Source organism: Morone saxatilis, unplaced genomic scaffold, assembly GCF_004916995.1.
Source record: "Morone saxatilis isolate NCDOM2014 unplaced genomic scaffold, NCSU_SB_2.0 Contig17, whole genome shotgun sequence".
NCBI lineage: Eukaryota > Metazoa > Chordata > Actinopteri > Moronidae > Morone > Morone saxatilis.
Window position 1 is genome coordinate 12,700,735 of NW_023339729.1, and position 13,574 is coordinate 12,714,308.

The 13,574-nt window shown below is 37.8% G+C and overlaps 1 protein-coding gene across 1 annotated transcript in view; it reads left to right on the forward strand.

The window, feature by feature from the left end:
• Positions 1–6,762, forward strand: part of usp43a (ubiquitin specific peptidase 43a) — a 103,964-nt gene extending 97,202 nt beyond the window's left edge. The window contains exons 16-17 of the mRNA XM_035659634.1: positions 223–384; positions 491–6,762. Of these exons, the coding sequence (XP_035515527.1) occupies positions 223–384; positions 491–1,644 (1,316 nt within the window). The 3' untranslated portion in view covers positions 1,645–6,762. The remainder of the gene's footprint in view (positions 1–222; positions 385–490) is intronic.
• The last annotated feature ends 6,812 nt before the right edge of the window (positions 6,763–13,574 follow it).

A 13,574-nucleotide genomic window follows, 5' to 3' on the forward strand; every position in this document is an offset into this window, starting at 1 on the left:
TTTCTTTAAACAGGAATCAATTTTACACATGGCATAGTTGTTAGAGACAAATATGACATATGACAAAAGTTGTATAAAGCCTGACTCCAGTGGAAGCTTTTGGTTTTAATGTCCTTCATGAGTCCAACAATGTTATGGGAGTGCAATGCAAAATTGGTGAAATAGTCTTTTATGGTTTATATTCCTCCTCTGAACTCTCTCTTCCCTCTGTGTGTCACAAAGGATCCACAAGTTCATCAATGTCAGACCACTGGCTAATCCGGCTGACAGGGGACAGTAAGAGAGGCAGTCTAGTCTCTCGATCTTCCACCACCTGCCCATCTTCCGTACCTGACTCGCCTGAGTCTCCAGTCTTCCTTGAAAATTGTACTAAAGAGGAAAGAGGTAAGAGGCCACAGCCAGGATTTGCCCTGATCAGTTCAGTAGCTTATTCTGTGTAAAGATGAATTTTGATGTAAACCAAAAACATTTTCCTCTTCTTAATTATTAGGGGGGTTTGACAGCAGGCCATTTATCAGGGGTCTTCAGGGACGCAGCGTGAGCATGAGAGCCCCCAGCAAGACCAAGGACACCCTGAGCAAAGTGCTTCCCCTCCGCTGGTCCTTTGGTTCAAAGGACAGACGGAAACCTGACCCAGTGCCTCCATCTGTCCAAGATCCTGCCCCTGTGGAGCTGGTACAGTACTTGGAATCTGGCCGGCGGCCCCGGTGCACAAAGGATTCAATAGTAACATTGATGAGCGAACCACGCAGCACAAAGGAGGCTGCTGATGGCAAGGCTGCAACCAACCTCCGATCTTCCAGTCTTGGGAGCATAAGTTGTGTTGGTAAGGCAGGAGACGAGTATCCACAAGTCCCAGAGGGCCAGAGGAGGCCATCAGATAAGGCAGCCAGCTTGAGACGCAGCAAGGGGGGCCAGACAAGAGATGAGAGCATTACAAATATCAGCAGTAGCTCCAGCAGCAACACCCTCACCAGGAAGAAGGATGCCAGGAGGCAGAGCTCCTCCAAAGCTCCCCAGGATACTGAGACAAAAAAGAGTTCCAGTGCTGGAGTTCAGCCCAGCTACAGTACTCCCAGCCTTCATGATGGTACTCTGAGAAGACAAAAGGGGGACAGGGCTGATAGGGAACACCACGGTACGTATGAAGGAAACTCTAAGACCAAGAAAGGGGACGTGCCCAAGAGCCATGAAGGACTACTCTCCTTCTTCAAAGGTAACTTCCTGAAGAAGGATAAGGACTCGAGGAAGTCTAAGGAGGGTGAGCCACAGAAAGGAGGAGGTGAGGAAGGAGGCAGAAGGACCATCTCTAGGCTGTCACTGTCCAACGGAACAGCAGGAGGAGGAACTGGGGTGGAAGGAGGCAAGTCTAATGGATCAGGCCATCGTGATGAGCTGGCAAATGGGAAGGTGGGACGAACCACGGCTGACATCAAACGCTCCCAGAGCTCTTCCAACATCCCCACCAAAGCGGAGCATAGCATGCGCAGGACAGCATCTTTGCATCGTAATGGGATGTCTACAGCCCCAGCACCATCACGTAGCCTGACGTCAGACAAACCCTCTTATGGCACCCTGCAGAGGACTCGCTACAGCACAACCTCACTGGGACGCAAAAGGACAGTCCCCGAGTCCAGCTTCTGACCCAGATATTTATCACATTCACACATACACAAAGCCTTTTATCTGTCATACAGTGAATGACGTCCAATCTCTGACATCAAAGCAATAGAGCTCAGTTCACAGTGGTATGCCTTTTTGTTCCCTGAAATTGAACTGGCTGAAATGGTTTGCACCATGGAGATGAGAGACATGAAGCAGATGAAGGGTGCTTAAATGCTGGGATATAAGGAGCAGAATGAAATGTCCATTAAACATTAGAGGGAGTCCATTTTTATTCTGTTTTTTATAACTTAAAACAAGTGCCTGAGCAACGAATATGCAGTTTAGACCAATGAGTTTGTCTGTTTAGCACTGGAAGCACGGAATCGCTTACACAAACACATGCACATACAAGCATACTATCCACATTTGTGTCTTATTACTGTGGTTTGAGTGTTGGAATTCATCATTCCATTTTGAATTCTTATGGTTGTGTGCTTACAATCAAGACACACTGATTGTGTTCATTTATAGGATTGTAATGTGTTCACTTGATTAATGTTGGTCCTTTAAGCTGCAGTTTCTGATTAACATAAATTATTCATCTTTAATCCCTTGTTTAATGTTTATTTAAAGTTCAGGATGGCCTTTTTTTTATGAAGCGTTGAATTATCCCCATGTGACCCAGACTGCAGTTGTTGTTTATCCCGAGTTTAACCTGCATTGGAAATACCATGACCTCTAACTATAATAATTCGCTGGGATTGGTATTCTGTAGACTCACTGACCTTGGTCTCTTAATCATTGTTTGGCAATGTTTCTCTACTAGGACCAGTAGCGGTTTCACTTTATAGCTGAGCCTGATTAACCTCCCTGTGACGGAAGGGAATTTAGAAAATACTTTTGTCTGCTGTGAAGTGTTATATTAATGCAGATGGATAATGTTTTATACCTTTTATATAACATCTCTTAATCATACTGAACGCATTCCATGTTTTTTTTCTTTTACTATTTGGTGTAATCACCTTATTTAATTTTTTTTTCCGTTTATGATTCCCTGTGTTTTCCAGAAGGTTATTAATTCCTTCTTCAAACAGTCGAAGCCTAGATTAAAAAAAATTTAAAAATGAGAAATAGAATACACATTTTTATTTTTCCTTTTTATGTAAGCATTTACTGTGTGTTTACTGTACACTACCTAGCTGTCAACTAGTGTGTCTGTTTGTACACCTTCTTGCAGCACATACATCCCTTAAAATTGCATTCAGTCACAAATGTAACTATATGTTCAGTCAATAGTAGTGTCCCTCCAGCTGGATGGCCCATAAGAAACAATTTTAATGTTAAAGACTAGTGAGCAAAACTAAGCTCCACCCATGGTCCCACCTCCCAGTCTGTGATTGGACAGTTTTTCATTTTGGCATGGACAATAAGTTTCTCCCCATAGCCTCCTCATGAAAACTAATGAATGCTCTGCATTTAGTATTTGCAGGTCAACACAGTAAATGCAAACATAAAAATGAAATGCGTATTATAAAGTATTTTAATGTTGGCATTTTGCATTTTTCCTCAGTGAAAAATTCTTGCAGTTCCTTTGTGAATCCGGCATAATGAAGGTGTTGCTGTGCACTTTTCACAGGGTAGCGTATTATGATAAACTATGATAGTGTTCATGTCCCGAGAGATTCATTTATGCTCTCTGCAAAATTTATTTTTGGGAACATGTAAGCATATTTTATTTAATTTCATGTAATCTGTGTTATTTTTGCTGAATTGGACCTTGTTTTTTTCCAGTATGAACTTGCTTCCAATTTAAATAGTTGTTTACTTGTATGAAATACACAGTAAAACTACACTCTTGTACTTTTGGCTACTCTGCAGCTTCAACCAGAGCCACTGGAAGTAAAGTCACTTACATAAATGGTGGAGGAAAGCAGATTGTTAATTTCATTTTCCTGGCACAGATGTCCTCAGCCACATAATTGTGATGGGTAACATCCCTGAGTTATCATAGTCTGCTTCAAATTCTGGTTGTACTATAACAGTAACTTGCCAGTTGGATCGCCTCATTTGCTGCTGCAGTGATGTTTAGAAGTTATATGTGCACAGATATTTCCCATGATGCTTTCTCAGACTCTACATATGTATGGCCCTATTATGATATTTGCACAGTGCTGAGATTTTATTTGCACTTTACACATAAGGGAAATAACTACTACTAATGCTAAATAATATTTTCTAACTGGATGACATTGCAATCCCTCAAACAATTTACTGACAGGGTTAGATGCAAAATGAAAATTGAAAATACCAAGTTCTGTAAAATTAACATATATTTAATAAGCAGCCTCAGAAATTGCTGTGCTATAACTGAACAGTCAACATATTGGGATGGAGTATTCACCCTCCATGATAATCTATTGGACCAGTTATCCACTTGTACAGTGTAGAAGAAATAGCATAATCATCACCTCTTGCATAGTCTTTTGTTTATATACAGCTTCAGTTAATAATTTCTTGAGGTTCACAGCCTCCAGTTGCATAGAGAAAAGCACTATGAGCTATTTACTCTTAATCTTGAAACCTGAAAACCAACACTTTTTATCTAATATCAAGAATTTGTAATGGACTTCCAAAGGACAATGACTGCTTGATTTACTGTACATACACTTTAGTGCAGTCATTAAATTGATGACTGCATAAATAAATAAAAAAATTAAATGAAAACATTAGAAACAGGTAGTTTATTCACATCAACTATGTCCAATCACATAATGACAGTATTCACATTTGAATGTGAGTATGTTATGCCTTCATTTACTGTTTTTTCAAATGTGTAACAGCAGCCTTAGAATTATCTTTTGACTCAGTCTTAATGAGAACAAGTAACCCCACAAAGTCACCTAGATTGAGAGACTCTGCACAAACAAAACCAGAGTTAAAAATTTGCTGCAAATACTGTTTATTGTTCAAGGCTTTTTACGATGCCTCACGTCGATCTCACTTTAAATCCCAGTTCAAAGAATATCACTGTTACTCTTTAAAGTAAACAAGCATGTCGTTTTTATCGGGAAGGATACCTATGAAAATCAAAGAGTTGAAGCAAATGGAAGCCAGTTTTCTATGCAGATCATCAGTTTGTAGCTCATTGCGTTGAACTCTTGAATTAACAATTTATCATGTTTATGCCAAGGGTACAAGCTTCTGTTTCTTATGAACGACGATACTAAAGAGCACTATGCTTTCGAGTCTATGACGCGTGAAATTCTTTATTTCAGAGGAGAGGGTTTGGTATCACATAGTGCAGCCATAATTTTTTCTGTTAGCAGATGTCTACTTTCCCTACTAAATAACTCTCCAACTGCTTCAACTAGTTGTACTGTTTGCATTTTATGTTAGATTTTACTAGCCAAATCAGGGAAACTCAATGACCAAAATTTCCAGAATGTAATGGGCAGCCAGGAAAGAAAAAAAACTTTTTCTTTTTAAATTCTAATATTAAATCTTTAGATTCCTTTTGCCTCTAGCTTAATTCTCAGTACCTACATTGCACAAAACTCTTAAACAACATTTATACATTTTCTTAAAAAGGTGCCTGAGATTTCCCCAAAACGTGTCTCCCAGATAGCATCATCATTTAACGGTCTTGCAGATAGATGTCTAATGTTTCTATTCTTATCCTCAAACCAAAAAGGCCATGCTGACAAGTAATTAATTTTGCTGGAGGCATTAGTCATAGCGTTGATTAATGGAACACTTTGTTGGAAAAAGCCTTTTTCTTTTCAGGGTGATTTTTTCAGAATATTTTTTATTTCTGCAACAAATGAGTAAAAATATTTGTGGATTTTTGTGTGTTGATTTAACTACTAAGACAATGTACTGAGTGTGTTGACTCTCACTCAACCCTTAAAAAAACACATTACATTTATTTTCACTAGCACTTTCAGTGAGCTCTAATATATTTTTCTTTTGAGCCCCTTTCTAAATGTCTAAGCAATAATAGTTGAATGTCTTATTCATTAGTGTTCTGAAGTGCTGTTATGAAATAAAACTTGTTCTTTGAGAGGGCGCATGGAAAGTTGGCCATTAAAGAAGCCAAACAGAAGATATTGTTCGAAAAATCAAAACTCAACACTCAATACATTAATAAATCACAAAGTGAGAGACTTATGTTTCTCCCTTAAATGTAACCATACAATGAACCGTATGAATGAATTCAGAAAGGGCTGAAATTACTATAATCACATAGTTGTTAAAATAACACACTGTAGCCAGAGATTTGTGCTCTCAAAAGCCGAGTGCCCATGAACTGCAGGGACAGGATGACAGCTGTGGCTTTGTATTAAGCTAAATAAATTGATGTATTCATATTGACGCTCTATGTTGTCCATACTGAAATGTGTGAATTAATGCATGAAAAATCAATACCCTTAGTGTACTCTCTAGAGCGTCCAGAGAGGATTAAAAATAACCTCAAATTGTGGAATCATTTCTTCACCTTCTTTAAATATATAAAATATATGAATCTGAATGAGAAAACATACACACTTTTACAAAGCTGACCATTTCCATCTTTTCAGTACATTTTCCTACATCCAGCTTAAAACACCAAGTCAAAGCACATTTAGAAGTAGCAAATAATCACTGATAAATTGACTTTGATAAGTTGAGTTTAAATAGGGACATGTGATCTGTATTGCATTATAAATTTAAAAGGTTGTTTCTGGTTTTCTTTGCATGGCTCAATCCACTCATGGCCACATAATATACACAATGTTTACTCTGCCAAACTGAGCACTGCTGTTGAGTGTTAACACAATTTTTGTGAAATGTGGTTTGAAGATGTTTTTATATGCAATTTTTCTACATTTTATTAAAAAAACAAAACAAATTAATGTATATATTTGTGGATACACACAGGTAGAACTGTGTGGGTGTGTGTGTGAAAGACAGAGACAGGAGAGAGAGAGAGAATAAATAACCTTATTATCAATGACATTTGACCTGTGGGTGTATTGATTTGGGACTAAGATGCCAATCCAGCAGAACTCACATGCAATGTATTCCATATTTTTGGATGTAACAAGTGTGCTTTCACTGTAAAACAACAGTTTCTGCCAGAATTGTCTGTACATGATGGTATATTATTTTATTTTTCAATACAATGAATAAAAAGGTATTATTTATGACTATGGGTGCTCAGTCAATACCTTTTATTGAACCAATTGCAACCAAGCAGTGTAATATTTTAACAGAGGATGCAAGACTTATTCCATAGAGACAATAAAGCACAAGAAGCTAGCCACACAGTTATAGTAGCTGTAGTTCTAAGTAAGCTAAAATTCACTCCGAGCAGACATCAGGACAAAGTTTAGCAATATTAACATGCCTTCTGTGGATTCCAACACAACCTCTGCAAACTTAGAGTGCTACACAACAGAAAGATCCATCTTTTCTCAGTGCCACAGGAACCAGAAAAGTTTTACAAAAGTATCCTGCAGCCAAAGTACTCTCCACTGGTGTGTGAACCATACATACAAAATGATGCGCTGCTGAGAGTTGTTTTCACAGACACAAGAAACTTGGGACTCCACTTAGGGATACAGCTGATCAGCCAAGGCAACTGCTGACCATCAGGATATGCAGTAATAGAAGTAAGCGTTTGTTGTTGAGTTAAAGGTCCAGTGTGTAACATTTTTTGTCAGGAATCGAAAATTATATGTAAATCCTACATACAGTATTTCAAATAAAATCTAATCTAATCTTTCTATTCATCTGGAAGATATTTTATTCAAGGTAAAATATTTATCGCAAAACTAAATCTTATAAATATGTATGGCTCTTACAAAGACAACACATCATGTTTTAAAAAGTTATTTCTCACTGTGTCTGCCTTGGGACTTGATATTAGGAGGAGATTTTTACTGTGCCCTCGACCCACTGTTGGAAAGAGCTCCAAATTGAAACAGACTAATTAAAGTTTGGCGAAAGCAGAACTGAAACAAAATGAAAAAATGCATAGTACTAATTAGTGGAAACATGCAACTTTATCTGTGGACATTAGGTAGGTTTTAAAGCTTTGCTAAAGATGGAGGATAAGTTAGAGGATCCAGCCTTTATTAAATTTGTGGAATGTGTCTATATCATTGTGTTGCATTGAAGATATGTATATGACATTGATAATTTAGCTAAATACAGACAAAACTACAGTCAGCATTATGGGAAGCGTTTAAGGCCTACCGGGAGAAATTATTACACAAGTTCTAAAATCAAATAGCACAAGCAAGAATTATGAATATTAGAAAACTAACACAAATTAAAAAGCTGAGACTCTTTAAATTACATCATCTATCATGAGAGTGAACTGACAACTAAAACATACTATGACCAAGGTGAAAAAGTAAGAAACTTATGGACCCATTAGAGATAAAACATGAACTTGTATATATTAAAGCTCAGACTACATTTCTTGACTAGTTGACATTTCTGACTATATCAGATGATGAAAAAATAGCACTAGATCATTTGTTAATAACAAAAGAACTTTGTGAAGCTATAGGGGATTCACTGATGGGTTACCAATACAGTTTTACAAAACATTTAAAAGACTTATAATGTAATTTCTTTACATGTATGAATAATCGTTTATTAAAGAAATGCTTCCAGATTCATTAAATGTCATGGCCATGGCTGTATCCTTGCCTATTCCGTGTGTTTTTCTTGTGTTTCCCCCTCCCTTGTGTCTCCTGTCTGTGTGTCGTGGGTGTGTTTTTCCCTCCTGCCTTCTGTTCCACACACCTGCAACTCATCAACTCTCCCAGTCTGCTCACCTGCCTGCAATCAACTCATCTACCCCAGAGCTCCATCTACTACAGATCGTTTAGTCTTCAATGAGAGTTACACCTCACCTGTCTGCCTTTGTGCCTGCCAGCCAGCCTGCTATCCTCAGAAAGCAATTTCCTCAACCTTCTCACTATGATCTCCATAACCATTTTTTGTTTCAACAAAACAAAATTAACTTTGCTTAACTCTGAATCTGTCTTGCATTTGGGTCCACATCTTTATCTAACACAACATTAAGAACTGAATCCTTGTCTTACAGACCAATTACTTTAATGGGATGTGACACAAACATTTCTAGAAGATTAGATAAATATATATGTCAGCTAATTATTGATTGATCATTACCAAAAATGACAAGAACATCACAATATTAGATAAATCTTTATTTTACTTTATAATGCAAAAGATGCAGCGATGCTATCAGTAGATGCATGTTGAGCATTCGACAGGTTACCTTTTCTAATTACTTCCAAGATTTGGGCTAGGCAAAACATTTATCAAATGGATTTAACTAATATACACAAACTGTTGAGATCCTAACTAATAATACCATCTCGACACCCTTTAGTCTACAGAGATCCACCAGACATTCTATTCACTTTAGCAATTTCAGCCTCTAGCTATGGCTGTAAGAAGACATACAGGATTATCAGGCATTACAACTGGGGGATCAGTCTATCGCATTTCTTTATATGTGGATGATATCATATTGTTCCCGACATATTTTAAAAATTGTTCTCCCAATTTGATGAGATTATTAATTAGGCTTTAATTTCCAAATCTTAGATGGTACTTTATTACTGCCCAATCATATGCTTTTATTTGATCAGTTATGTCAGATCCCTATACTTTAATTGTTTGCATGTAAAAAGCTATATGTCATTAAAATATGAACAGATAAGTCTATCACCTTTATTAAAACTTGAGGAAATAACACTTTTAACTTTAGATGGGAAGGGCCATATATCTAAATATTACAGAATATGGGTTGCATAGTATAGTACTGAATCAACACTAGATAAATCAAATCTAGTAAAGAAGGATATTCCATTTCACCATCAGCAGCTTACCAGCTGTTTATACTGGCTTTGTTTTTGGTAGAGGAGGCAGCAGCCCCTGAACCAGTTCATGTTTCAAATATCTTTTAATTAATATGTACTGTCCTTAGTTGCCCTAAAAGAATTAGGACACAGAGGGTCTCGAGGAGCCATGTAAGAACAGGGATATAGAAAATGGAACCCGCTACATCTGGAAGATGATTTTGAGGTTGGCCAGCAGAAGAGCTTAGCCCTTAAAACAATTTAGTGCTGGAGACAAATAGTGGTAATAGAAAGACAGCGTGTGGGTATTTTGTGAAAGTTAATTTGGGAGCTCCCTATGAGCCCAATGTTGCACTGCTGCAGTCCCTCCTCCAGTCAGTTCTTTTAAAAAAATTAAAGATAATGTGTAACTGAGGGGAAACCCTGGATAATGTAAATAGGGTTATTTTCTAACATTTCTAGAGCTTTCATATTCTGTACTGTTGTTACTGATTCTCTTTTTTTGAATAGGTATATTTTCTGAAGAAATTAGTGGTCATACCTGAAGGGGTGGAAGGAATGGAGGTGTGTGGGACATGGGGGGTGAGGGGAGGGAGTAAGGGTTGAGGAGAGGGGAGGGATGGGCTGATTATAGTTTTGTACGGTTGTCGCATTACTCAGCCTGGGGCTGTTATGTTACCAAACAAATAAAGATGTCTGCCAATTTCTAATGAACATCCTGAAGAAGAGCACTGCTGCCTGTAATGATTTGACTTACGTGTTACCTCATGAGGGACATAACTAACAATCATTAAGTGTCTTTTTTTTTAAACGCATACATAATTGCAAAATGATCCATGTTTGTTATGTTTACAGCGTTCTCCTTTAAATCCCAGATCTGTTATAAAATGGCCTCATCAGTTGCATCACAGTTTCTTTTTCTCCTGCTGGGAGTACCAGAGGATTAAGCCAGCGACAAAGGCTCAGAGGATGTGGCTGTCAGGGATGATAGACCTGATGAGGTTGGAGATGTGGTCTAGTAAGGGGATAATGTCCTGCTGTTTCTCTTCATCCTGCTCTTCTGTGTCCATCGTTAAAGGCTACCTGTGCAAACAGCAAACAGAAGAGCACTGAGCCATTCTATTTCATTTCTATCCATTGATGAGGCTGAATAAAGCATGACTAACTTTAACTAGCATAACCATGTTATTCCAACTCATCAGGTCTAAAAGTCTTTAATTGGTTTGTATTTGCCAGACAAAAGGTGCATCATTTTGGAAGGAGGAAATGCAGGAAACTCTAATTGCTGTAGTCTCACTTAAAGGCAAAATATAGTTTTGTCATGATGATGTTCGAAGCAGCTTCTCTGTCAAAACTGTGAAACTACAGTAACTCAGTTGGTTACAGAAAATACAAAATCCTACAAAGCAATATACAACTTCCATACTACTGAAACATAGTATACCACAAATCAGTGTAGAAAGTGAAAGCTATAAGCAAAATGAAAGCTAAGGTGATGATGGTGTCAAGCAGATCAGATAAGGAGCTAATCTGAAATGCACAAATGACTTGTTCTTTGTTTAACACAGTAATCCCCCTAAATGTAATAGATTTGGTACATGTACAGTACAACTCTGCATAATCTTATTAGTCCAGCCATCTTCCCACCCACACTTAGAGTTAACGCCACAATAGGAAAGCATATTTGCAAGTGCAGCAGCAGCTTTACTCGCAACAGCCATACAGATGCACGGATGTGAGACTTTGGTGTGCTTCCAGTCTTACAAAAGTAGTTCAGTAAAACATGCAGAGCAAATGAACATCATTATGCATACACACAAGTATTTTTTGGCATGCTAGCAGCATGGCTCTAGGGATGGGAATATCTGGTTGCTCGGTCAGTCCTGAGCTTTGGTCAAGACCATATCATATCTATTTTATAACTATTTGATAGATTGCCATGAAAGTTTGTTCAGACATGATTTCCGAGAGAATCAATCCTTTTTTTCCCCTCCAGCACCACCAGCAGGTCAAAGCTCTTATTTATTTTGTGAAATATGTCAACATTTACTATGGGTTGGCAAAACATTTTGTACAGGCATTCATGGTGCCTAGAGGATGAATCCCTCACTTTGGTGACCCCCTGACTTTTCATCTAGCACCGCCATGGGCTTGAAATTTGTAAAGAGTGGCATGTGACAAGTGGTATGTGACAGAAAAAAAACATTTATAATTTTTTAAAAGGTAAAAATAATTCATTTGAAAAGCTAATTTCATTTTGATATTATTACAGTTATATTTTTATTTTCAAGACATGTTGTTTTATTTATAGTAGTTGTAACTGTATATTAAGTTGATCACTGTTGAGATTATGCAGCCAGTGAGTACTACCAAGAAGAGGAATGCAGATAGGTGATGCAGATCCCTGTCTGTGTGGTTTAATTGTTCAGTCTGTTGGTAAGCCCTGGGGCCCCAGTAGGGGGATCGTGCTCTTCTTCCTCATTTAGTACTGAGAAGAGCTGCAGAGGATAAGATAATTACCGCACACAAAGCACTGTAAACTTATGAACACATGTTGATAGTACTTTTTAAGCTTGTTAGTGTTATATCCATTTATTTGTGTTGTAAGGTTCAAGTCCATATTTATCATGGTAGGAGCCTAGTTCATTTAATAGCAGCAAAAATGATTAAGTTAACAAAGTTAAAATATATTTCATCTTTTACATGTCATGTGGTTATTTAGTTAAAACAATAATAGATCATTTAGAACATGCTAAAAAAATACTGGTAACTGTGGTCCTGAAAGTGAGTGTGTATATGTGAACATATGTATGGGTTTTGCATTGTTTCATGTGATTTAGTACAGACGAGTGAAGGCAATAGCTGCGTGTTTGGTTTCCTCATCCTATCCGTTACTATTCCCCTTGTTTAAGGGCACAACATTCACATATATCCTTCTCAGGGTCAGTAATAATTTTGGTGATACCTTAAAGGTCCAGTGTGTAGAATTTAGTGACATCTAAGTGAAGTTGCAAACAACCGAATAACCACTCCCCTTCCAAGAGTGCATGAGAAGCTACGGCGGCCGCCAAACTCGTGAAAATTCCAAAAGGGCCTATGTAGAGCCAGTGTGTAGTTTGTCCATTCTGGGTTACTGTAGAAACATGGCGGTTCAACATGCCGGCTTCAGTGGAAGAGGACCTTCTCCCCCTTGATAAAAACAGCTAATTCTAAGGTAATGAAAACACAGCATTTCTTATTTTCAGTTGATTATAATAAAAACATAACTATGAATTATTCATATAGCACCATCTTCTGGTCAACATTTCAATGTGTCCAATACTTTGGTTTATGACTAAATACTTAGTCCCACCCCCAGCTGTGCTTAGCCCTAATTAACAAATATTAGCATGCTAACACCCTAAAACCAAGTAAATGATCATGATAAAGATTGCAACTACTTAACATCAGCATGTTAGCATTGTCACTGTGAGCATGATGTGGTTAGCATGCTAACTTTAAGCACCACTGTGATTAAGTAAAGGTTCACAGGGCTGCTGGCATGGCTGTAGACATCATGTTTCTCTGTGGAGATGGAGCTGCATACAAGACTCAGAGATCTCACTCCAGACAGGATTCACCCCACAAGTATGTGGCAATTCAAATTCTATCTGTGCTGGAAATCCTGTTGATCATGTGTGCCAGAAGCAACTAACTTCACTCTGTGAGCCATCTCATATCAAACAAACATGAAGATATCTGACATTTTTATAATTTTTATTCTGTAAATAAATGCAATAATTTGAATGTGAAAATGAAGGATTAATTGTGCTGGTCCCATGGTTTATACAATATAACAATACCAGTCTCACAGACTGTCTGTACACGAATCGCCGAATCACACCCTTCAATCTAGTAGAAAACCTGTTTTTTCAAGGCTTTGAACACCATAGATACAACTTTCAGGCACATATCTCTAAATTTCAACAGATTGATGTGATTTTCATTCTTTGGAACATGGAGATGGGGGGTTGTATACACTGAATAAGAGTGGTTGTAAAAATGGAACCTTGCAGTACCCCAATATTGCAGGAGTTCAGAATTCAATTT